Genomic DNA, 27,341 nt, shown 5'->3' on the forward strand with positions numbered 1-27,341 from the left:
TTCCCAGAACTTCTTTTACTCCCTTCATTTCTTCTCACAAGAGTCATCATTAAAATCTGATTATTTTTTAGTAGATGCTTTTATTTACAACGCATAATTGCCTTGCATTTAACTTAATCTCTTCTTTGTACGCAAATTCTGCTCTCATTAGCATCTTCTATCAAGATTACATAGATAACCAATAAGGGCTATTTTCCTCCCAGAAGTAAGGTTTAGTAATCGAGTGCAGGGCTGCTGACACAGTCTCACTCTTAAGGATTCTGCTTCTTTCATGTGTCTGCTATTACCTGCTTGGGAGTAGCCCTTGTTTTCAAGTCTGGGACGATGCGGGGGCCACGATTCTATCGAAACTACAATAAGACCAAATGTTGAGAAGAGAGAATGAAGGAGCCTTGTTTTTCGGAAGTGTTCTTTAAGCATGTGAAGACCTGTGTGCCTGTGTCAAACAGTGAATCTGTGAGAGCTATTTCTGTCCATAGCACGTGTGGGAAAGTCAGCTAAGATATATATTTGTTTGTGACAAGTTAAGAACCAATATTTTTGGAAATTAAAGTTCAAGTGATTCAAAGAAAAATATAGTTTTTGTGGGTTTTCATTTCGTTTTTAGACAAATAGTTATACAGTTAGTGAGCTAGAAATCCTAAATTTAGAGTAACTTTCATCTCAGTTGCCTCTCTCAATTTGTTTGTCTTAAAAATTGATTCAATCCTCATCCTGCCAGAAATTCTTCATGGCCTTTATGGGTCAGGACCAAATACAAATGACGGGTTCATAAGCACTTTATAAATGCACAGCTATGAAATGTTATCTTCTGAAGCTGTTAAGCGAGTTTCTGAGTATAAACTAAAAAATTGCTTAAGGGAATTTGTGCATATTTTACATATGTTGATCATAACTTGTTAGCTAGAAGTATTAAATATCGGGCTAGGGATATGGCTCAGTGAGTAAAGTGCTTGGAGTACAAATGCAAGGACCTGGGTTTGAACCCTTGGAACCCTTATAAGGCTGGGTGTGATGATGTGTAAGTAATTCCAGAGCTCCTATGGTGAGATGGGAGATGAAGATAACATGCCTGTTAGCTTGTGGGCCAGATAGCCCAGCATACATACCTGGAACCACCCAGAGACTCTGTCTCAAAAGAAGGTGGAAGGTGAACGGGTCTACCACGTAGTCTCCCCGTGTGCCCTATGGTGTGTGTTCTCTCACGTACATCATTCACATACACAGAAAGGGATATTTACTGTCCATCTTAAATCGCTCTATTTCTAAAACATTTTAAAGGATATAGTGGCTTTTCTAAATCCCTTTGGTACAGACAAGTGTAGTGCATTGTTACACCTGGCTCACATGCCTGGCTCATGTGCCTGCCTTACATGCCTACCTCATGTGCCTGCCTTACATGCCTGCCACACATACCTGCCACACATGCCTGCCACACATGCCTGCCTCACATGCCTGCCTCACATGCCTGCCTTACATGCCTGCCATACATGTCTGCCATACATGCCTGCCTTACATGACTACCTCATGTGCCTACCTTACATGCCTGCCTTACATGCCTGCCTCACATGCCTGCCTTATGTTCCTGCCTTACATGCCTGTCTTACATGCCTGCCTTACATGCCTGCAATACATGCTTGCCTCACAGAGAAGAATCCAATGACATAAAGCAATATGTGAAGCTCCAAGTCATGTGACTTTGGTTGGCTGGTCTAGAAACTTCTACTTCAAAACTCTTCATCCTTTAATCTGTCCTGCTGCTCTAACCTTCTGTGTCATGCTTCTCCTGTCCATTTGGTAAAGTCTGAATCCGAATGATTAGAGGAATCCTTGTTTATTTACATGCTGTGTTTTCTCCTTTCTCACAAGAATGAATGCAACCTTCTTCTCCTTTCCTAAGTGTCAGTTCCTGTCTTGTGTTTTGTGTGAGACATTTCCTGGATGCCTCAGGCCCCAGAACTCTTCCATGTTTTTTCCTCATCCTCCACAACAAACAAACTATATATAGCGAAGCACATATCACGTTTAATTATAGAAATAAATTATACAGCATATTAGGTTACTCCATATGTCTTAGCTTTGTCTCCTTAAGTAGACTGTTTTATATTTCTTAAGCAATTTAAAATGTGCAAGATCAATGGTGAGCCTATAGGAAGAACTAAAATTAGCTTAGCTCTAAATTGAATCAAAAATTAATCCTTAAGCTCTATTTCAGTATAGTCCAAACTTCCATGACAAATGAACAAACAGGTTCAAAGAGGCAGAGACTTAGCCAGTGTCATCAACTAGGGATCTAATCCTGCTACAGGAAATCTGAAGTCTAAAAATTTATCGTCTGCAAGACTTACTTGAAAATTGTCTAAAATCCAAACACAATACCTGCTTGTGTGTGTGCTGTGTGCATGCAGCTTACCATCTCAAGTTGAGAGAAGCCAGCTGGAAGCTATTGGGTTAATTAATGGACGTACTCAAGCAAGCTTTGGCAGGATCAGACCTGATGGAATTTTATCTGTAGAGAGGGTAAATGAGGAATGCTAGTCAGTTTATTAAAGAGAACTCCAAGGGATTCTTTTACAAATGTAGTCATGAGTTATTTAGTGTCTCTCTGCAGTGCCTTCTACAACGTCTAACTAGGTGGTTGCGTCCCTTCTGTGCATGAGGCAAATATTTCCAGGGTCATATTTTAAGCCCAAGACATAGCTAAAAGGATCGTAGGGCACTGTCTTTGTCTTTCCTGGCCCATGTGTTTGTTTTTCTCTGAGTGAACACATTGGCTTAGTACTTAGAGCTACAGGCAACTTGAACAAATTAACGACCACAATATTCCCGTTTGGTTTGACATTGTTTACATCAACCCAGCAACTTAATTTTTTAATGTTTTATATAGTAGATTTTTCTTTAGTTATGACACATATCTACTGTAGCTCAAACTACCTTTAAATTGCCTGTCCACTTGTCTTAGTTACTATTCTGTGGCTGGGCAGAGACACCAAGGCCAAGGTGATTTATAAAAGAAAGCATTTAATTGCAACCTCACTCCCAGTTTCGGAGGGTGAGTCCATGACCGTCATGGCAGGGAGCAGAGCAGCAAGAAGGAAGGCATGGTCCTGTGTAGTTGTTGAGTGCTCACGTCTAATGCTCCAGCAGGAGACAGAACGAGTGAGAGTGGGTCTGGCATAGGCTTTTAGACTCATCAAAGTCTATCCCCAATGACACAACACTCCTCCAACAATGCCATACCTCTTAATTCTTCCCCATGCACTCAGTCCACCTACTAGAGATCAATCACACACATATAAGGGTTTACAAGGGCCTCTTGCATTCAGAACACCTTGTCATTTATCAATATACCTTCATTTATATCCAGATTCAAAATACCAAGAGACAAGCTCTTCCCACTGTTACTCAATGCCAGTGAATTCTAAAGTCTACTGTTGGGCTCAAGACCCAACAAGTCAGTCACAGCTAGAATTCTAAAACAGCTTCTGTCATGTTTTAAAGATTACATTTTACAATGTTTTGGGAATAATGTTTGCTTTTTGCTATTGAGAGATTATTGTTGCAGATTATTTCTTAGACACATATTCTTATAATTCATGTGTTTATTTTGAGGAGCAGGGACCCTAGATATTTCAATCCATGTAAACCCTTACATCGTCCTCGCCTAGCATTTTCTTCCTTCCAATTGGCTCATGTGACTGACTGGAGCTTTTGTGAGCAATTGCTGTTATTGCAGAAGTACACCAAGGCAGAATGACTCACATTGTGGTTTTAATTCTCTCTTCCCCCATCCCCCTTTCTGTCTTCTCCTTTCTCCCTTCTTGCCCCTCTCCCTTTCCATAAATATCTTCATATTATTTCCAATCAATAGATTTTTTAACACTCAAAATTGTAAGACCGTTGTTAAAAACAAGGTGACTTATTCACACAGTCAGTAATCTTTTTTTTTTACTTTTTTCTTTTGTTCCTTGTAGCCCTCTTCAATCTAATTCCTGTGGGACTGCGTGTGGTGGCCATCCAAGGTGTGAAAGCCAGCCTTTATGTGGCCATGAATGGAGAAGGCTATCTCTACAGCTCAGTAAGTAATTCAGTTGTGTGTGTGTGTATATGTGTGTGTGTGTGTGTGTGTGTGTGTGTGTGTGTATGTGTGTGTGTGTTAGTGAAGCAATCATTTAAAGGAACAGATGTCACCTTATAATTTCAAATTGATTTTGAGGACCATTGTAAGGATTTTCCCATTTGGATGTTAAAGGTCATGCCTCAGGGAGTGAGAATGAACCAATCACTTTCCACATCAAATACTCTTACATCTAGTTTCAACTTCTAGATAGTGCAGTTTGGAATGTACCCTTCTATTTAGTTCTAAGAGTAAGAAACTTTTCTTTCTTAACTCTCCTTCACAGATAGCAGAAGACTTATGAAGAGTCTTTTTTATATATATTATTGTAAAGAAAGAACTTTCATAGATGCTGCCTAATAGGTCATATTCTCTGATTCAAAGACAATAGAAATTTGTAGAATGAACTCTGGATTAGAAGAAATGACATCTGCATTATTATACATACATCAGCAATAGTGTGTGTGTGTGTGTGTGTGTGTGTGTGTGTGTGTTTACAAATTACTTTTTCACTTTATCATAGTATTTGGATCTTCGAAGTGATGGTGTTGGTCCCTCCCATGTATAACATCCCTTCAAATCTACAAGTGACAAATGTTGTAACACCATAGCTATACTCTGAGCACTGGTGTACTTTTAAGTACTTAAGGCCTATTTTTAAGTTAATACTATCCTAGTTTCTTTCTCTCAAAAAACTTAAATTCATGCCCTGGAAAAAGTAGCTATTCTGAATAATTTCTGTTTTTCACACGAGAATTGGTTGTTTGTGGCTCATAAAATCAATGTTTCTTGAAAATCACAGCTAAAGGTTTCTATGTACTCCATAATCTCAGTCGTTGTACAGACTATCTAGTAAGTCAACCTGTGTTTCTCAGCTGTGGGGTAAACATTGAATAGTGTTAGACTTCAGGTAACTATTTACTGTGTATCTCATACATCATACACACTTATTAGTAATGCCTCTGTCATCACAGTACACTTAAGCTGCTATTGTCTGAATGTTCCCAACTATCTCTGATAAATATCACGCAACAGATAGGCCAGCTCCTCTGATATGATCACTACACGTTGCTTGCCTTTACTGCTATGTCACATTCTCTCCCACAAATATGCATAATTCACCTCTTAGTTAAAACCCGAGATAATTTTAAGACATTGAAGGTGACAATCTACTTCTGAATATATTTCAGATCTGAATATCCATTTGCATTTACCCACCACGTATATGCTACGCATGGACACGCATTTTTGAGTTGATCAAAATCGTATTTAAAGATAGGAACATTTTCAGGCAAAGTAGCGAGCATTCATTTTCTGCGCCTCATGGTATATGCACCCTCAGCTCTTCACGGGATGTCATATCAAAACAAGCATAAAGAAGGGTACTCTGTTGAATAATTCCCGTTAGCTAAACGATAGCAACACAATGCTTGACTGGGATAAAAACTAAAATGTGGAGAAAACCTGAGGATGGAATGAAAGACTGCTTGAAGAATCACGTATGCATGGAAAGGCTCAGGGAGCAGCCACAGAAGCGACAGGGCTTCTGTCACTGAACTAGATTTGTTTACTTTTTGTTGGCCAGTGTTTGTTAAGGATGGGTGGGGCAGAGTGGGATGAAGATTAATCCTTATAGCTCTTTCAGAGTTGTATTCTTTCTATGCTTCTTGTTTTGAAATGAGGCTATGTACATGGGTTTGGGGTCTGTAGGAGGAGATGTTTTAAAGAAACCTACAGTTTTGATTGCAGTCAAAACTGTCAAATAGACTCATCACCTTTGTAAAGCCATTTCTCACATACTGAATTAAGATCACTTTTTATTAGTTGCTTATGATTGCTTATAGAATCATAGTGTTTTCTTTGTTAGGATTCCAGGGTCAAGCATCCTATAATTCTAAGTAGATCATCTCTGGCATAGGTCATCTGATTTTCTCCTCTCAAAACACCTCTGTCTCTGGCCCAGACTGACATGGCGAATACTGATTTCAAACAATCTATAATGGGATGAAAGAGACCAACACCAGACTATATGGCTGCATCATGCTCTGTACTGCATTTTTCTGTCTGGTGTGCTGCCGTGAGAGTTGGGGCAGAGATCTCCGTAGGTGTTTTCTTTTCCACAGTGTCATTTTCTGGTTTCTGTTTAGGTTTAAGCTGGAGGTGTGTTCCCTTGTTACCTTCTAGTTCTTTTCATTCACTGAGAAGGAGGAGGGAAGATGAGTAGTGCGGTGGGCTGATTGCTATAGCACGGAGCTAGAAGGGTTAATATTGGAGGAACTCATTTATATGTGCATCTATATGTGTATCTCTATCGTATCATCTATTTCTATCTCTATCACTTTCTCTATAGATATCTATATCTGTAACTATAGATAATCTATATCTGTATCTATCTATGTCTATCTATATCTATATTATTTATATATGTATTTATACACAACCACTGTATTTTACATGTTTAAACTTACTTTGGTTCTTATCTTTTTAAACTCTCTTGTATTACTGAACTTTCCTCTTCTTTTATTCTTCTAAACTTGAGCTACATTTCTGTTCCTTTCATGGTTTTCCCGAGATTTCAGTTTACACAAATGCATACACACACACACACACACACACACACACACACACACACACACACGTATATATGATTACAGACATTGATAAATACTTTTGTATTTCTGTCATCTAAAAGGCTCATGAGCTATGGGATATTTTCTTGATTAGTAAATACAACTGACCTACCTGATTACCTGTACTTTAAAATGAATTATTTGTAGATAGCTTACATTTCCCCAGCCTTTGAAAATAATCTCTATGAACAGTTTGTATATGTGTGCATATACACTCACATGTTAAATTTAGTATTGCTGAGTATCCTGTTCCTCTAAACTCTGTATTTCATTACTCTCTGTGTGAGGATCCATGTGTAGTGACTTCTTAGGTTTTGTGTGAGGATTTCTGTGTAACTGGTAATTTTCCTGCCTCATGGATCCATGCTTCCTTTGGTTTCTCCCTTTGACTACGGTTCAGGTACTTGGATATGCCTCACTGGACCAGCATTTCCCCTGGTTTCCATGAGGTAATATTCCATTGCTTTCTGGCATCTGTTTTTGAGTGTAGGAACTTGTCAATTTAATATTTCCTTTTATGCAATCTCTATAGAAACCTAAATAATATTTTCATTTTATGTTTCCTGTTCTTAAACTATCTCTATCCATTAGAAGTTTCTAATAAACTTATAATTCAAAGAGTTATAATTCTCTGATGCAAAAAACATTTTAACTTGTATCCCATTTTCATGTTGTGTCTTTTGTGCTATTCTTATGATGTAAGCTAGGAACTCATTGTGTTCAAATTTTATGCAGTTTTGTGATTTCAGTCCTGGTGTTTTTCATTTCTGAATGGTGAATGGCTTCTAATAATATCCTCCTGTTCTTGATTTATTTCTTCCTGCTTTTTATTTTTATTGTGTGCCTCTTTTTCACTCTTTACAGAAAGTCATTAACGTATCTTTCAAAGCATTTCTAACATAATTGGTCAGTGATTTTCATAGTTAAAAATTCATAGTTTAAGCATTAATTTTCCCAAGTGACGTTTTATAATCACATTCAGGTTGGATTTTAGAATCAATTCATTAAGTGTTCAGGGTTTTGGCCTTGGGGGCATTCTCCTCTTTTGATAGTTCTTCCTGTGAAGTCTGCTGCTATGACTGTAGCGATTTTTTTGGTAGCTTCTATGTAGCCTCCAATATCTCAAGTTTAGAATAGTTTTAAGGCACCAAAGCTCCTATCCGAGGATAAAAATTGAGTGAGTGCAGGAGCCTGGGGTGAGGGGCGGTTTTGTCTAGTTGATTTTGAGGTCACAAACTGTGCCTCCAGGTAGGCATATCATTCTTTTCACTGAACGATATCTCAGTGCAGTTCACTGAATTAGCAGCTAGCCGGGCTCTGGTCCTCACTTTGCATTTAAGAATTTTAGTTCAATCAGCTAAGTTGAGAGAACTCTGGGCCAAATTGCTTTCTATAAGGCGGAAGCCAGGCTAGCCTGAAGCCACAGCTGGTATGGTGCTATCTCTCTTCCATGGGAAGCTTGTGGTTGCTTTGACAGTGTTGACTTTGGCAATGCAGTTAGCCTTGATGCTTATTTGGAATGAGAGGGTACATGATGCTATGAGCAATCAATGAATCCCCCCCCTCTGTGTATGCGTGTGTGTGTGTGTGTGTGTGTGTGTGTGTGTGTGTGTGTCTGTGGTGTGCCTCCTCTCTCTCCTTTCTGTCTAAAAGGACATAAAGCAATATTTTCATCTTAATATTTTTGCAGGTACTTTACTGTTCGTCATATCTACACTTTGGACAACAGATGTTTTAAACTCTTCCAATTGCAAGAACCAAAGTTATATGGCCATTGAAAACATTTGCCCATTTCACTTAGTGAAATGTTTTCATTTTTATCCATGTTATAGCAGGCAATAGGATTACATTTGTTTTGAAAACTTAGTAAGATTCCATTGTGTGTATCTTCCTGGCCATTCATTTATTGAAAAGCAATTAATTTCCTTCTACTTCTTGGGTATGGGATTATTGCTGCACTGAACAGAGAGATACAATTATGGCTACAAAATCTCTTCATTTCTCTGTATATATACCCAGAGACAAAGTTACTAGGCCATGCAATTCTATTCGAATTCTTTCGGAGAACTCCCTACTGTCTTCTGTGCATCGGAAATGTTTTGTGGTGCTATCAACAATGCACAATTGTTCAAATGCCTCTTTGCCAGCCAACACTTGATGCTTTCTGAACTGTTTTTTTCTATTGATATTGGTCATCCCATCTCATATGATGAGCCCAAGTATAGTTTGAGCCAAGGTTTAAGTTTTAAGACCCCAAAGCTCACCGGCATTCCATACAGAACTTATGATGTCTTCTGCATAGTCTTGGGAGACTAACATAGTTCATTCCTTCAGCATTTTTTGTTTGCTTGTTTGCTTGTTTTATCTGTTGCACAGTTAGAGCTTGCTTATGTATGGTAGACATTTACTCTTTATCAGGTACTACTCACAAATACTTATTTTCATTTTACTGATGGCCTTTTTTACTTTCTTGGTTTTTGTGCAGAACTTTAAGTTAGTGAAGTACCCCACGCATTTCCCCTTTCTTCCTTGTCCTCCTGATGTCCTATAGTGAGGGAATTGTTGGCAAATTCACTGTCATGAAATTGTGATTCTTGTTTTTCTAGAAGCTTTGACTTCAACCCTCATAGTTGAGGCTTTAATCTACTTTGAGTGATTTTTTTTTAAAAAATATGTTTTATGGTTATGAAGTTTTCTCAGGACAAGTATTAAAATGTGTTTGATTATACATCTTTTAAGATCAGAAACTATGAGACTAATTGCTTTCTTTATTCTTCCATTTGTTTTGGTGATTGTTTTAACATTTAATATGCATTATTATTATTCTATGGGGAAAGGCATTGAGATTTAATAAAAATGATATTGAATATATAGGCTTGTAGGCTATTTGGACATTTAAACAATAGTAAGCATCTGTTACATGAACTTGGGATGCCTTATTTTTCATTTGTATCTTCTGACATTTTTTATAGCTAGAAGTTTTTAGTGCATTAATTTTTAACTTTTTTTATTACATTTAAATTCACTGTACCTTTTTGAAAGGAGTTTAAAACAATTCTAATGAAATTAAATAACACCTTTTTAAAGTAGAGAAAAATAAAAGCTCTTTCATGCCCTGTGAAAGAACCAACTGAAACAGACATTTTATGTAAAATTTTCATTATATTCATAAATTATGTTATATACATATGGATTAAGTGTCTATGGTTTAATTTTTTGTGGTTTAACTTCTTCTGCCTTGACATTTAATCCGCCTTACTTTTATGCTTTATTCTCTTTGAGTTTTATATGTTTTGAAACATCTATAATACTACCTGGAGCTTCTTAAATGGTCTTCTTTAGGTGGGAGTCAAAGGAAGAAGGGAATATTTTCATTACGCACAAAATAGAGCAAAGCTTAAAGTCCACATTCTCTATAAATTTACTCACATCAACATTTTATACTGAAATAATTTGAACTGAAGCTTGTATACATGACTGAATTACAAAGGAATATCATTGAGGCTATACTGTAAATCTAAATCATTTTCATATTGTGCCTACAAAATTGGGAATGCAATTTTTAGTAATTATGGTATAGATTGATATGTACAATAAATATTCAAGGATGGTACCGCAGTTCAATTGCGGATAGAATTCTCTATTCTGAATCTGTGATATTCACAATCATTCAAGTAGTCCAGCTCCCGTCTCCACTGGTATTTCCATTAGAAATCACCATTGAAAAGGAAATAAAATGCCTCTTCCACATTTAGATGCCAGCAGTTTGCCTCTGTCTTGCTGGTAGGTAAGCTTCGAATTCATCTTTGATGCCCGGGACAGATATTTTAACGATCACACCATGAGCATATTCTTTTGCATAGGAAGGATTTCAGTAGAAACTTGCCAAGGTTAAATGGCATCGCATATTCTAAGCATTAATAGGAATTTTCCTAAACATTAACTATGGTTCCATTGGGAAGTCTTGATGTTTTGACCAATGCTGGTTTATGCCTAAAATCAACCTCAGTTACTCTAACATTCATCTAGTGTACACTGATTACTGTTAATTCACATACCAGACACTGCGCTAAACACTGAACTTACAAAGGCATTGATGACTGAAAACTCCTCATCTCTTTAAATACTATAGATATTGTTGTAGGTAACTGTTGTTAGGAGTTTGTGCCACTTCGAAGTAGAGTTCCCCGTGCCCAATGCCACCTGCACTTCTGACACCAAGTCTAAGTTCATGACACTAACACAATGTTTGGGAAATTCACAAAATTATTCTCTTGCTTTATGATTTACTAGAACAGAACTCCTATATTGTTATACTCACAGCTATGAGTTTTCATAGAGAAGAGATACTAGTTAAACTGATCACGGTAGGACTAAGCATATAGCTGAGAAGTGGAGGCTTGCCAAGCACCATGAGGCCTTGCGTTTAATTCATCGCCAAGAAAACAAAATAAAACAGCTGAAGGGGCAAGGGTACTGGGTCCAAGTTCTGCAGGAGCACCAAGTTCACAACTACTTTTCTTATTTCTGTGGAGTAAGAACGTGCCAGTCTTCTGCTTCTGTGAGCAGAGGTGATGAGAGTATCACTGACCTAGAAGCTCTTCAGAGACTCTGTGTTAAGAGATTTCACTAGGGCTCCAGTAGTTTGTAGGCATGACAAAACGGGCCAGATGATTCTCCAGCCTTGAATGAGTGACACAGAGCTCCCGCCCTGAATTACAGTTGTCATTCTGTCTAGGACAAATCCTACAAACAAAGAGGTTGCCTCTGGTGTTTTGGTGTGAAGCTAAATTCCTAATATGCTGTAAAATCACCCAACAGAAATGGATGTTATACTATGTTAACTTGACTCCATCCCCACAACCATAGTTACCTTCACCGTTTTGAAGCTATGATACTCAACGTTCCTTCTCATAGTCCAGCTCCAGTGTCAATCAGCTGAAATGTCCTCCCCCCGCCTGTGTGTGTGTGTGTGTGTGTGTGTGTGTGTGTGTGTGAACTTGGAAAAAGGAAAGAGTGGAGAAAGGAAGTTTGGAGGGGAGCCTCTGGAATGTTAGCATTTGGGAAGTAAAAACCTAAGTGACTGATTTGGACAACTTGGGAGCTTTGACATTTGCATTTGGAAAATTATACTTAAAATGCAATTTGAGTATTTGAGTAATTTGCATTTTGATGAAGTTTGATGTACTTAGCACACATGTCACTGACATTTCATTGATTAATAATGATTAATATGTTTGGGAAAGCTCTATTTTTTATTGTAATCATTGTTTATTTTATAAACTTTAAATAGTTATCTCCCAAATATGAATTAGGTAGTTTATAAACGGATGATCATTTTCTTCAACAGAGAGATAAGTTAAAATTATATAACACTACTATTTATCTAACACTACCTGAACCTGTAGCAATTGTATATAAATCTATGTCAGTGATAAATTCACTTCTTTAAGTCTATGTTCTGGTGAGTTGTAAGTTATCATGACAGCAGCTATAAGGACTGCCAGTGCACCAGTATTAATGGCCATGTTGTACAAATAATAAATTTTTGGTTGTTACTTCAAAAATGCTTGCAGATTTGTATGCAGGTTTCAAAGCAATGCTGAAGAAAGGACAGAAATTAATGATTAGCCATTGATAAAAAAAACTGTCTGTTAGACAAGTAATTGACCTCACCAAACAGATCCAAGTAACAGAAACCAGGATATAGATCTCGGTCTGAATTGAAAACCCATAAGATTTTCATGATGCGACTCTACCCTTGAGCTTCTTTGTAATAACTCTTTCCATTGTGGACTTTTTCATCTCCCCCCAATGCTGTCACGTAAACTATCTCATTAGAGCTTTGTGATAACCCTGACATTATTATTGTGAACTGACCGAAGGATTCTCTGGCAGACAGACAGGTTAAATGAATAAATGATGTCCCTTGATAGAAGCAGGGTTGGTTAGAGGGAAGCAACTTTACTTCAGTGTCCTTTTCTGCAATTGACATTGCCCTTATTTTCTCTCACAATGAACTGTTTACTCCCGTCTTACAGTTACTATCAAGCCCAGAAAAACTTTGAGAAGCTTTAGGTAAAGACAACAAGGAAAAAATGATTAGGAAAACAAATGAGAGGCTGCCTGAATTATGTACAACTTTGAACCATTCGAATTCCTCATTGACCTAGGTCGGTGAGAACAGACACCTTGGAGGCTGGAGACGACTTTGTGTTTTCGAGAAATAGTGAAGACTGATTAACTGGTTTAGACAATGGGAGTTCTGAGGGAGAAGTAAAGAAGCCCATGGAGAAATGTCAGAGATTATTCTATACCCATAAATTAGATCAGAGGTGAACATGCTTTTTGATTATGTCTCTAATTACCTTTACTGTCCCTTCCCTGCGGATGCCCGTGTTTTCCTGTCATTCAGTATACAGTAAACATTTTTACATTTACTGCAGTGACAATAGTTTCCTCATTTGGGGCTTTGAGAGGACATTGGCCTGCGCTTCTCCCTTTGCTAGAATTAGTTTTTTTCATGTCTTGTCGATCCTACCTAGTGCTCAGACTTAGAGATCCGATATATCAAGGATGAATTCTCACAGAGATGAATCTGCCAAGACCTCCTTGAACTGGTTGACGGTAGCATCATGCAGCCAAATTTTGGGAGTAATGAATTGGGTGTTTGGTAGTTATCTTAGTAATCGTGCCTCTGATTGGAACCTTCCAGCCCTTCCTCTGCAATTCAGCTTCCCTTAACCTGGTGTGTTTGTGTGTGTGTGTGTGTGTGTGTGTGTGTGTGTTTGTGTGTGTGTGTGTTTGTGTGTGTGTGTGTGTTTGTGTGTGTGTGTGTGTTTGTGTGTGTGTGTGTGAAAAGGAATTAGCCATCAGTTTTACCTCAACTGGGTTAAGTGATTGAAAGCACCACTTATCATGAAGGATGATTTGTATGCCTTATTATCCTACCACGATACATGTTCTTTGAAGTTAGAGATTGCATATAACCTAGGTTAATATTTTTACATTGGAAGCTGCATGCAGCTCCCATGTGAAGGCTTCAATACTGTTGAATAAGTTAATGGAGATCCATGTCTGCCTGATCCCAACAGTCTGTGCAAGAATTTCCAATGCAGATAATCATTCATCTTTGAATGGATGGTGCCTCTTTCTGTTCAGCAGCAGATCATGTTGGTCATACTCATTATCCTTTATAACTTCTAGGGAACATTCTTATTTGAGCCCTCAAGCTGCCTTGCACTGTAAAAGTTAGCATATGTGTTCCTACTGATGGTTTTTATTGAAGAAGAAAAACAAGTAAGTTTCTCAGAGTAGCATGAATGAGAACCTGGGCTCGAATAATTTAAAAATCATGCACATTTCTAATTTTTCCTTTCTGAGTTAAGTACAGTATATAGCAGAGTTATTTAACATTAGCCATAATAATTGTAGTTGCTGCAATGAATATACATGTACATGTACGTACATAAATTTATAGTACTTACTTATATTTTATTTTGTTTCAAGACAAAGTCTCCTTTCTAGTTCAGGATGGCCCATGTTTGCCTGAGATTGACAGACCATCTGTGTCAGCTTCTAGCTGGGCTTATATGAGCTACCACACATGCCAGCAATAGACATATCTAAGAATAGTCAGTTCTTTGTATCCATGCATGGGACTTAGTTATAGTGATGGTCCTGCATCACCTGCTCCAATATATTTGGCTCCTTTGGCCACTGGGTGACTGGTTACAGAATACTTATCATCTGAGTAGGGGCAGTAAGCATGAGTCCCAAGACTGGATTTCAACTGAGAAGGAATTGACTTAAACAAAATAGGGATAGGATCCTGCTTGATAGGTTATTTGATCACAAGTGTTAAGTGCTAAATACATATGCATCCAGGCAACACTAAATGGGCTCACCGGGGTGTATTTATAAATATGTATGGGCATATGTGTATATATACATGTTTACATATATGAACATGTGTATATATATGAACAATAATGATTAAAGATTGGAGGTCATGAATTTGAGAGAAAGTTTGACATGGACGGAGAGGGGTTGAAATGATGTAAATGTGATACAGACAAACAAAAGCTCATAGCATTTGGAAATGACAGCATGGACCTTTTAACCCTTCAAGGGTCTGGGATGCACAGTTCAAAGGAAAAAAGGTCTGGGGTGAAGATGGATCAAGTACATATCAATCCTACATTAGTCTCCTCCTGTATTGCCTTAAAATTTAATACGTTTGCTCTCAGAATCTATCTTGCTCTTGTACAAAAAAAACCATAAAATTTAGTTATTTTTCTGTTTGCTCCCTCTAGCTGATCCAGTTTTCAAACATTAGGGACTTCTCTTTTTCTGAAATGTCTTATATGTGTCACTTGAAGGAAAGCACACTATATGAAATAAGTCTGCCACCCATGGATTTTAGAGCCGTTAGAGAGGAAAGGGGAAGGGGGTTATGAGCAAGATGTAGGAAACCCAGCAGGTTTTCAACTTGCAGCTGATATTGTCCTTATTGTTGTTATTTTAATTGAAATGTGAGTGGAATAGAGATAGAGGGGAGAAACAAGAGGCGAGCCATTGCAGTGATCACATCTGTAGAGGAGTTAGCTGTAGACAACAGTGAGCAAAAGGACATGAATGAAGCAAACAAAAAATAAAAAGCATGGGACAGGTGGTCAAGTCAGAGCAGGAGTAGACAAAACGAGGCCACTAATACACTGTATTTTTCATTCACCATGTGTTAGCACCTAAATATTATTTCTGTACTTTAAGTTAAAGTCTAGCTATTAAAAAAATAAAAAAAATAAAATCTAGCTGTTGCAATGGGGAACTTAATTGCACATATAAAATACAAGGGCTGTATTTTTCAGTGAGCTGAAGTGGGAAGGGCTTTATTATTTTGAGTTCACAGAGCACATAAGCCTCCCATGGGGAAAGTGTGTGCCCTGGTTCATTCCAAACGGTTCTAGTGTGTGCTGATTTCTTATTGAAATTTTTGATAGAAATGAATGAAGTCTGAGAGGTGTCCTGAATTAGGATTTGTGCACTAATCGTGTAGCTGCCTTATGGATGCTGGCCACGTATAAGGCACGTTCCAGATGTGAGCCAATGGTAGACCGAGGTGGCAGTGCATTCACAGAACCCTGTGTCTAGTTTGTAGTTTTTCATTTTCAGGACCAAGATTTCAGTTTGGTTTATCAAGACACAGTGACATTATTCGGCTTCAGCTGATCTCCCAACTCAGGGTCCTCTTACCTCATTCCTGAATGAAGGGATCCCAGGTGAGGGGGTTTAACTTTCATAAACCCACTTCTCTGTATCAGCTCTAATGTGGGTTTGGCTATGAGCCAAAGAGCAGCTGTAATAATGATATAAGAATTGCGGGTTTAAGGTTTTCCATATAAGTAGAATTCTTGAACTGAAGAGTTATTGATGCTGGACCTCAGGTTGGTTCATCCAGCCTTCTCCTTGTGGTAGAAGACTGCTCCTGCATCACCAGCAAGTGTGTATACATTCTAGGCAGGGGAAGGGTGCATAGAAGTAGAAACGTCACTGTGATCAAGAAAACTCCATCCTCCTCAGGTGTCTCTTGACCTCTACTTATTGATCTGCGAATACAGATACCATGTGGTCACTTCTTGGTGGATGATTTGAACCAGAGTAATAACCAGTTTTATTTGTCTGGTTTTGTTGTTATTGTTTTTTTAATTCTAAGCATTATACGTTGCCATTTTCATCTAAATCATAGTTTTCTTAGTGAATTTGAACACCCAGAGCAAATGGCCACAACTGGATTTTTAAAATAATGAGTTTCTTTTTCACAACTCTGGAAGTGAAGGGTAAAGAGGGAGCAAGCCGGTGCTTTCCTGTTTGTGCACAGAGTGGAACTAATTCCATGATCAGGGCCCTATTTTCATGATGCAGTTTGTCTCAAAGGAAACTTCCAAATACCAGCATGGACTCCACCTGAGTTGCAGAGAAATAGAGATTTTTTGAATGCTTAATGCTCAGCAAAGGACTGGAGAAGAGAACTCGTGATGGGGATAATCCAGTGGCTTCTACTGTTTGTTAAGCAAGTACGGTGACCGGAATTTGACCATCAGGACTCATGTTTTAAAATCTAAGGGCTGGTGGTTCATACACAGGAGTGGTAGGGAAACAGACACAGGTAGATCCCTGTGGCTTAGTAGACAGCCAGTCTATATCAACTTAGCAAGTTCTAGAGCAGTAGTTCTCAACTTTCCTAATGCTGCCACCCTTTAATACAGTTCCTTACGTTGTGATGAATCCCACCCATAAAATTAGTTTTGCTACTTCTTCATAAGTGCAGTTTTGCTACTGTTATGAATTGTAAGTATCTTTGGAAAGAGAGATTTGCTGAAGAGGTTGCAACCAACAGGTTGAGAGATGTTTCTCTAGATCAATAAGAGACCCTGTCTCCAAAAGCAATGTGGCAAGAATGACACCAGAGGTCGTCCTGTTGCCCCCACATGTGTGCATGTACTCCCTCAAACACGTACATGAATATGCGCTCTTCTCACATACACAAGGAACAAGGTACCGGATGATGAGCTACCAGGCATCTCTAATGCTTTTTCATACCCAAACCTATATGTAATGTAATATTTTGGGACACAAGAGACAGACACACAAGCAGATCGAAATACAGATCATAGATGTAGTCTTTTTATTAAGTTGCTTAATATATGTGGTCAATAATATTAATTAATTACTATTATTTAAATAATATTAGTCATCAGGCTAATAAATTTTACTAGAGACTATAGGGAAGAATGATTACCTCTAATCTTATTCAGAATCAAACAGATTAGGGTTTCCCTGGAATTTGAACAGAAGAGTTTTGCTGATTGAATTTTCAAATTAGATTGCTGGGTATTTCCTTTGAAATGTCTCACTCTAGATAGCTAGGGCAAGGATGAGTAAGCATTGTACTTAACAGTAATACTTCACTAGATAGGAAAGGCTCTTTCGGGGAACTGGGACAGATAACTCTTAGTCACTCAATACATCATGAGGAAACTGAAAGGTACCACGGAGCCGTATCTAGCAGTGTCTCTGTGCAGGCATCCTTGACTGGTGGCAGTGCCCTGCTCATGAATATTCAGAGACAGAGAATCCTCTTATTCATCCAGTCACTTGCTACCTCCGTAATTGTAATTGGCAGTGTGCACAGACACACGTTATCGTAGATTAGAGGTTCTCAATCTATGGGTTGCAATCCCTTGCGGGGTCACATATGAGATATCCTGCATATCAGGCATTTACACTGTGATTCATAACAGTAGCAAAATTACAGTTTGAAGTATCAAGGAAAAAAGCTCTATGGTTGGGGTCACCACACCACGGGGAAGTAAATTTATTGTCCCAGCATTAGGAAGGAAGAGAACCACTCTCTTCAACATGAGAAGTAAAACAAAAACCGCTTCTATTACAGAGGGAGACTACATTATTAAACAGATAGATAGGAACACTTCCCATATAGGATAATGTTCGAGAGATCAAGATGAAGCTTCTTTGTTTGGCTCTTAGCATAAAGTTTCAAAGTTTCTTTTTTTTTTTTATTAACTTGAGTATTTCTTATATACATTTCGAGTGTTATTCCCTTTCCCGGTTTCCGGGCAAACATCCCTCTAATCCCTCCCCTTCCTTATGGGTGTTCCCCTCCCCATCCTCCCCCCATTGCCGCCCTCCCCCCAACAGTCTAGTTCACTGGGGGTTCAGTCTTAGCAGGACCCAGGGCTTCCCCTTCCACTGGTGCTCTTACTAGGATATTCATTGCTACCTATGAGGTCAGAGTCCAGGGTCAGTCCATGTATAGTCTTTAGGTAGTGGCTTAGTCCCTGGAAGCTCTGGTTCCTTGCCATTGTTGTACTTTTGGGGTCTCGAGCCCCTTCAAGCTCTTCCAGTTCTTTCTCTGATTCCTTCAACGGGGGTCCTATTCTCAGTTCAGTGGTTTGCTGCTGGCATTCGCCTCTGTATTTGCTGTATTCTGGCTGTGTCTCAGGAGCGATCTACATCCGGCTCCTGTCAGTCTGCACTTCTTTGCTTCATCCATCTTGTCTAATTGGGTGGCTGTATATGTATGGGCCACATGTGGGGCAGGCTCTGAATGGGTGTTCCTTCAGTCTCTGTTTTAATATTTGCCTCTCCCTTCCCTGCCAAGGGTATTCTTTTTCCTCATTTAAAGAAGGAGTGAAGCATTCACATTTTGATCATCCGTCTTGAGTTTCGTTTGTTCTAGGGATCTAGGGTAATTCAAGCATTTGGGCTAATAGCCACTTATCAATGAGTGCATACCATGTATGTCTTTCTGTGATTGGGTTAGCTCACTCTGGTTTACCCAGAGGCAGTTTCTGTCTTTTGTACTATCTCTCTGTGCATTTCAACTTCCTGTATACATTCTGTAGCATGTGTAACAAGATGTATAGTTTTAAAACTTGTGTGTACCACATACTTAAAGGCTTTAGAAAGTTTCAAGTATGCTTTTACGACTTGCAGGAACACTTCTGGTTATTTTTGGCAAAAAGATATTTATTGGCATGTTGGCATTATCTTAATTACGTGAGAAGTCTGATGCGCAGCACATGTCCTCCAACCCTAATTACTACTTTCTTTTTCTTTTTTCTTTTTTTTTTTTTTGGGAGCTGGGGATCGAACCCAGGGCCTTGCACTTGCTAGGCAAGCGCTCTACCGCTGAGCTAAATCCCCAACCCCCTAATTACTACTTTTAAGACAACTTTTGTAGCGTGCCTGAAAAAGAAATTTCACAATGCACCTTAGACCTGAATAACTTTAAGAGATAAAACTTTGAAGCAAGCCTAAAAGTAGGTCTTCATGACCTCACATTAAGCAATGGTTTCATAGAAATGACACCAAAGTACAATCAATAAAAAACGAAAACAAACTTGGTTTTATCATAATTAAAATCTTTTGTGCTTCAAAAGATATGGTCAAGAGAAAACTCAATTTATAGAATGGAAGAAAAATTTGAAAGTCACCTTTCCTACTGGGAACTCATATCTAAAAAGTATAAAGTATCAGCATAACTCAGTAATCAGTGGGCACAGTTAAGTGTGCAGAAGCCTGGGAGTAGTGTAATGATGGGGCACTTACCACCATATACAGTGTCCTGGTCCAGCCCCAGCAACGAAACAAAATGGATGCAAGGAACATAAGAAGTAGACACACTTGAAAAGAAACAAAACAAACATCCAATAACTACATGAAAAGATGCTCTACCCTGTCAGTCAATGAGGAGATGTAAATTAAAATCACACAGAGATAGTGCCTCATACACACCAAGGTTATATTTAAAAGGTTAGATAACACTTGTAGGTGAGAAAATGAATTATTTGTACTTTGCTATTGGGGATGTTAAGTATTGTATACATTTTGGAAAATAGTCTCGGTGCTTCCTCAGGTGGCCAGATGCTTTTATTTATATGTGATGAGCAATTATACAATCAAATATTTACCTCAAAGAAATAACTATATTTCTACACAAAACCCTGAGTAGTTATAATAGTATAGTTAACTATATAGTCTCAAAGTGGAAGCAACTCAAATGTTCAACTAGTGGATCATTCAAGTTTTATATATCCACACAGTAGAATCTATGTGGGTGGCTATAAAAAGTCATTGATACAAACTGAAAAATACATGAGCTGGGAAAACATGTTACAGGGAGCTGGTATTTTTAAAAAGCATAAATAAATAAAAGTAACAAAGGTACTTTTCATTTATAGAAAATGTTCAGAACAGGCTTCTCCATCACATAAAAGTAGGATCATTGGTGGGAATGCCAGAATGCACATGAGTGAGAGGGAAGAGAAGGGCTTGTGGCCAAATGGTGCCAAGTTGCTTTCTAGGGTCATGACCTCTAGAATTGATCCTGGTCTTTACAGTTGTGGACTTACACTATAAACCAATGTTTGTATATTTTGAGTAGTTGAACAGGAGAAGGACACAAATTAAAAATCAATAAGCTGGTGACTTTAAAAGTCAACGTTATTTAAAATGTGAATTTAACCATTATTTAGTAGATATTTTTGAGTAAAATCAACATTTTTCTCAGTGTAGTCAATAGGACGCAGTTGGAGTGCATGCTTTGTTTGTTTAAGGTGGTGAAAAGATGTGAATTTTATCACATTGGAGAAGTGAGATAAAGCTTTAGCACTCTTTTGTTAGAGTAAAATGTGGGAAGAGGAGTGGAAACCGTAGAGTCCCTGTAGCCATGGTGATCCTGGTTTTAGTTTATATTTTTACAACCATAAAGTCTAATAACGTTGACAAGGCACGAGCTGTGAGTGTCGCTCTTCTATAATAAGACTCACATTCCCTAAGGTCAGTGTGTTTAATCAGAGTGAGCTGTCAAATTGTTATTGTCTACGCATTAAAGCTATGTATCCAACAAATGTATCAACAGGATGATACACTTAAGTAGGTGTAAGTTTAAATCACAATATATATTTTCTCTTTCTCTTCAGCTTATCTTCAAATTTTGCTATGAGACATTTTATAATGTCATGGGACTTAAAATTCTACCTTGGGGCTATTTAATAAAAAAAACAGATGTAAATGGGTATATCTAGGAACACGTTAGTGCAATGGTTCTCATCCTGTGGACTTTGACTTCTTTGGGGGCCCAAATGACTCTTTCACAGGGGTTTTATATCTGATATCCCACATCTCATATATTTACATTATGATTTATCATGGTACCAAATTACAGTTATGCAGTAGAAACAAGAGTAATTTTATGGTTGAAGCCATCGCAACCTGAGATGCTGTATTAAAGGGTCTCGGCATTAGAAGAGTGGGAATCACTGTCCTAGAGCCTTGCAACTGAAAGAGTTAGTTTATGTTCGAAAATTACAAGTTATATTTTAGTTGTGATTTTAAATGTTTTGAGCAGGCTTTAAATGAAGTCAGAAGCACCTATATACTTATAGGAAGCTATATGAATGTATACTTTCTATAGTTGTTTTTATAGTTGTTATGTAGGACGGAAATCACTTAATATCATCTCTAAGAATGAACGGCGGCACGAAATTGAAAGCCAGCACATGTCTTTGCCACTCACCATCGTCAGTTTTATCTCTCTCACTGCACATAACAAGCACATCCCAAGCCACAAGGGCAGCCAAGTTAGTGAAGTGTGACACTTCATCCAGTGTTTATCTATGACATCATGACAGCTGTCCCACTGTCACTTTCTCGTGCTCCTCTCAGACCTTAACATGTACTGTATTCCAAGGCCAGTGGGGGGATCAGTCAATTGGATGGCGTGCATTCTCAGAAATGTTACTGGTGGAAATATTCCATATATAGTTAATGCTTAGTTCAGCTTGTGTAAAAGAAGAGGACTACCAAGAAAATTATGGGGACATACAGCGTTTCAAGGAAGCTAAAAGACTTTCCATACAATTTAGCCCAGAGATGCTTCAGATCCAGTAGGCTTTGCTTCAGGAATGAAGGTCTGCACGGGGGTAGCGAACTGGAAGCTGCCAGGTTGTATGGCTATTGTGGTGGAGACAACAATGTGGAGAATGGTCAATTCTACCTCACTGCTTCTGATGACTGAGCTCGAGTGATTTATCTACTTATGTCTCCTAGTTCCTCTTGATTGAAAAAGTGAATATGGCATATTTAGTCAGTGGGCCTGCTAGAAACATTTAGAATTAGAACACTAAATAATTATTAACACACTCAGAGCCATGGTGGGTAAATGTAGTGTTTTTTTTTTTAAAGCCCTTGGCAAGACATAAATATCTTAGTGCATTCCATACATTTTGGCTTTGAAATTTTTTCTTCTTTGCATATGTGGGGTAGGGATGTAGTCATTTCCTCCTTTCTCCAAACTTCTCTTATTCTCCTAAATCTCCATCCTGAACCCCCTGGATCTGTGGTGTTCCTCCTACTTACCTTGTATTAAATGTTACAGGTAGATAGTCAGTAACTGCTTTGGAAATGTTCACTGAATTCTAGCACATTATGAAATCTCCACTTTGGTTTTGACCTTCAAAAACACAGTTTGACCTCAAAGGAACTCTATGATGTCATCTCTAGATTTCTCTCCCTTTCAATCAGGCCTTCTTTTCTTCTTCGAATCATTTTGTATCTTCTCTCACCTTTCCACCCTCTCAGTTTCATCTATCTCTTCATTGTTGTTGTTGTTGTTGCTTTGTTTTGTTTCCACTTCCTGACCCTGTAGAGTTTTGCTTCCTAACAAATTTGCCTTGGAGGCCCTATTGAGACTAAACTCCATCAGCTGTTCTTGCCATTGTAACCACCGTTTGTGCCTTTGTCTCCAGATTTCAGCCATCAGCCTCTTGAAAGCAAACCCAGTGGTATTTTTTTCCCTCCAATTCCCACCCAGTTCCTAGGTTCTTATGAGTTTCCCCATCATACCACCATGGGCCAGTTAACACCAGTGATGGAGTTGTCTATTGGTCAATTTCTAGCTTCCATGGTTACTCAAATAGTTGGAAAAGCATTGTGGCTGGACAGTACTTACTCAGAAAACCATCAAAAGGACCTTGATGATTCAAGGTGTGACTTTCTGTTCACCTGTTACCCATCAAAGCAGGAGCCATCCGGGTATCAGCCACCAGAATGTCTTTATTGCTTTGTCCTGGCCTCTTCTTTTTCACACTATATAATATTTTAAAAGTCTGTTTGACCTATTCGTCGTTATGGTTTGCACTAAAATGACATTTTTACTGAGAAATGGAGTTGTTTGAACTGCAGTTGTAGTTGAGTTGGTCAAATGCTTACCTGGCACGCGCAAAGCCCTGGGCTTGATCCCTATCAGAACATAAACTGACTGTGGTAGCTCACACCTCTGATCCTGATAATTGAAACTGGTTACAGGGGAGCAAAATTTCAAAGTCATTCCTGCCTGTAAAGTGAGTTAAACCCACCTTGGACTACATAAGACTAGGCTTCAAGATAGAAAGAAAAATTAAATTCAGTTGTTCCCAGGAGACGGATCAAGGGTGGTTCTTCAGTTTAGAAAAAAAAAAAAACAAGCAATATTTCTACAAAGAAAATCAAGTTTATATTACAGTGTTTTTTTCTGTTAGCAAAGCTTGTTTATCTCCATTATTTCATTTAATCCCCTCTGTCTGTGAAGTAGGACAGGAAAGCTGACACTCCAGTTGTGGAATTAAATTTCAGTGTTTGCTCTAAGGCACTTTGTGTTGGTAGAATGCTAGTCCAGTTCTTATAATCTGATACCCTAAATTATATATCTGTGGTTTCCTCTGATATTTCATCAAGTGGCGTAAATGTTGCAGTTTGGCAGTTTAAGGGTCTTGTTTTGGGACCTTCTGTCTAACATTCAAGGTTGCTTGTTTTGGCCATTATATCCTAATATCATAGTTTGATTGCCCCAGGGACTGGAATAGTTCTAACTACGTATTTGATTTTATCTTAAAATTACCCTTGTTCTTTTAATGCCCAGGTGTGTGTGTGTGTGTGTGTGTGTGTGTGTGTGTGTGTGTATTTGGCTCATTTACATATTTACATTTCAAATGCTATCCCCTTTCCCTGTTCTCCCCTCTCCCATCCCCTCTTTGCTTGCTTCTAGGAGGATGCTCCCCCTCCCACCTACCCACTCTCACTTCAACACCCTGTCATTTCCCTACACTGGGGAAACAAACTTTCATAGGACCAAGGGCTTTTCCTCCTATTGATGTCAGATAATGCCATCTTCTGCTACATATACAGCTGGAGCCATGGGACCCCCTCCCACAACCACCACCATGTGTTCTCTTTGGTTGTTGGTTTAGTTCCTGGGAGCTCTGGTGGGGTCTGGTTGGTTGATATTGTTGTTCTTCCTATGGGGTTGCAAACCCTTTTAGCTCCTTCACTCCTTTCTCTAACTCCTCTATAGGGGTCCCTGTGTTCAGTCTGATGGTTAGCTGCAAGCATCTTAATCTGTATCAATAAGGTGATTGCAGAGCCCCTCAGAAGACATCCATATCAGGCTCCTGTCAGCAAACACTTCTTGGTATCAGCAATAGTGACTGGTTTGGTGGCTGCATATGGGATGTATCCACAGGTGAGGCAGTCTCCAGATGGCCTTTCCTTTAGTCTCTGCTCCACTCTTTTTTTCCTGTATTTCTTCCTGTGAGTATTTTGTTCCCCCTTCTAAGAAGGACTGATGCACCCACATTTTGGTCTTCCTTCTTGTTGAGCTTCATGTGGTCTGTGAATTGTATCTTGGGTGTTCCAAGATTTTGGGCTAATATCCACTTATCAGTGAGTGCACACCATCTTATTTTTACTTTACGGATGCATGTCTGTGTCTATGAGAGCGTGTGCTATAGGCGAGTGGGTGCCCTGAAGCCACAAGTAGGTACTTGATTATCTAGATCTGGAGTTGGTGGTGGTCATGAACTGCCAGACATGGGTGCTGGGAAGTAAACCTCAGTCCTTTGGGAGAGCGGCAGCAATAGTAGATATTGACTATCCTTCACTCTCTCCTGCTTAAGTTTTGTGCTGGGATACATTGTTGGAATGTGATTTGTATTCTTAAATTTTTAAGGAATCTTTCATCACTTTCAGAGTGACTTAAAGTGTCGTTGAGATGTCAAAGGAGGTACAATGGAAGCCGTAGTTGGTTCCGTGTCAGTTATGACCTCTTGCACGCATTTTTGGATCCTTATTCTCAAATCTCTCCCTGTACACAGACAGCTTTATACATCCTTTCCTTTAAAAGTGAAGAGACATAGGCAACATCACCAGTGCCTAAGACATACCATGTGACAATTTAAAATAGAGTTATCCGGCCAAAGTCTCACATGAAAAATGCAGAACGGGTTTGGCTGTATTCCACAATCTGGAAAGCCCAGCCAGTAGTCCAAAATGGAAAAATGAAGTGTTGGGGGAAAAAAGCAATTCCCAAAGAAGCACACATTCATCTTAGGCAGCAGGAAAGATAACTCTTTGAGCACTATCGTAGGTTTGTTCCTTGGCACTCCAGAGTACCTGCTTCTGTAATTCAGCCTCTCAGAAACCCGATGAGCCCTGCCCCAACACATCCTCCGACAGCTTGTGTTTGAACACTGCTCGTTATAATGAAAGATCTCTATGTCTACCATTCATGTGTCTGCTTTGTAATGTCATGTGTATCATGCTCTCATTTTTACAAAGTTAGTTTATAAAAGTAAATCAAGTCAGTGGCATTTTTGATACAAACTGAGCATCGATAATTTCCAAACTCAATTTTAGAATACTTCAAAATCTAAAACTTTATGAGTGCAGACATCATACCTCGTAGATGATTCTTTACTTAACCACCAGTCAGGAATAACGGTCACATCTCAGGCACACTGAAACTATTACTACAATTCTGTCTCATGAGTGAGAAAGGGCAGAGACACATCAGCAGTGGACCTTGTAGTTTTACGTGGGTGCCATCTTGAAGAACTCGTGGATATTCAGAAATATTCCAAAATCCAAACAGTGAACCATACGAAGTATTTCTAGTCCCAAGAACTTTGATTAAAGGATGTCTACCTTATACTCTAATCCAGCTTGTACAGAATAATCTCTGATATTAAGATCTTTATTGACTAAAGAAGTCATGTAGTATCTTTTTGGCTCTTGGTTCTATTATATGGAGTCACATACACACATGTTTTTTATCATGTTTTTCTTATGGGATTGACATATTTAAGCTTTTGTTATTGAGGAGAATAGGATTCTTCATCTTTATCTCTATTCTAAAATGATACTGCATTTTTTTATATCCATATCTGCCCATATACATATCTATCCTAATAAATGATGATCAGTAGAAACAGTTTAAAGGTTATTTACAAGATTCAATTATTTGTTGAACACATTAAAACACTATAAAATGTGATTATGGTTTCCCTGGGAATATTAATCAAATCCAGTTTTTTTCAAATGACTTGTTTTCATTTTTAAATTAATGGGCTTTTCAATAAATTAATGAATGATTCCTTAATAGAATCATTAAATTTTGGAAGTCGGAAGAAACAATCCATTTGTTTCAATCCCTGCCCTGTTTTTAAAGTGAAATCCAGAGCCTGCAATTGAATTATGGTTTTTTTTTTTTTAAATCTGGACCTCACTGTTCTGTTTGTGGTTTAGAAATATCCCATTGTCCATTCAAATGACATGCCGGTTCCTACACAGGTACAAACTCTGCTCTGCTTTCTCCAGGGCCATGAGAAAACCATTCATAGCCGGTTAGTAGTGCCAAGCCAGAGAACTGGAGTACATATTAGCTATTTAGCTCCATATTTTTAAGTGTGCTGGCTAATTTCACAGGAAATTAGTATTTCCTATCCATAGCTGAACTCTGCAGTTTGATTTGTGTCTTTCTTTGCTTTTCCTACTCCATAGACTTACCCTGGTTGGACCTTTAACCACTTCCTCACCTTTATTTGTGTGTGGACAGCTATAGATTCTGTTAAGTCTGTAGAAAACAAACAAAAACAAAAAAGAAAAAAAAAACAAAAATCAAAGTACCATCTTTGATCGTAGTCATTCTCCCCATTTGCTTTTTCCCTTATTTTCTCTTACTGCCAGAAGAGACC

General features: G+C 38.5%; 1 protein-coding gene across 3 annotated transcripts in view; it reads left to right on the forward strand.

Annotated features, from left to right (window-relative positions):
• Positions 1–27,341, forward strand: part of Fgf12 (fibroblast growth factor 12) — a 567,597-nt gene that overhangs the window by 372,714 nt on the left and 167,542 nt on the right. For all 3 annotated transcript variants that reach the window (NM_001395084.1, XM_017597854.3, NM_130814.2), the window contains one exon: positions 3,975–4,078. In NM_001395084.1, coding sequence (NP_001382013.1) covers positions 3,975–4,078 — 104 coding nt within the window. The remainder of the gene's footprint in view (positions 1–3,974; positions 4,079–27,341) is intronic.

Source organism: Rattus norvegicus, chromosome 11 (assembly GCF_036323735.1).
Source record: "Rattus norvegicus strain BN/NHsdMcwi chromosome 11, GRCr8, whole genome shotgun sequence".
NCBI lineage: Eukaryota > Metazoa > Chordata > Mammalia > Rodentia > Muridae > Rattus > Rattus norvegicus.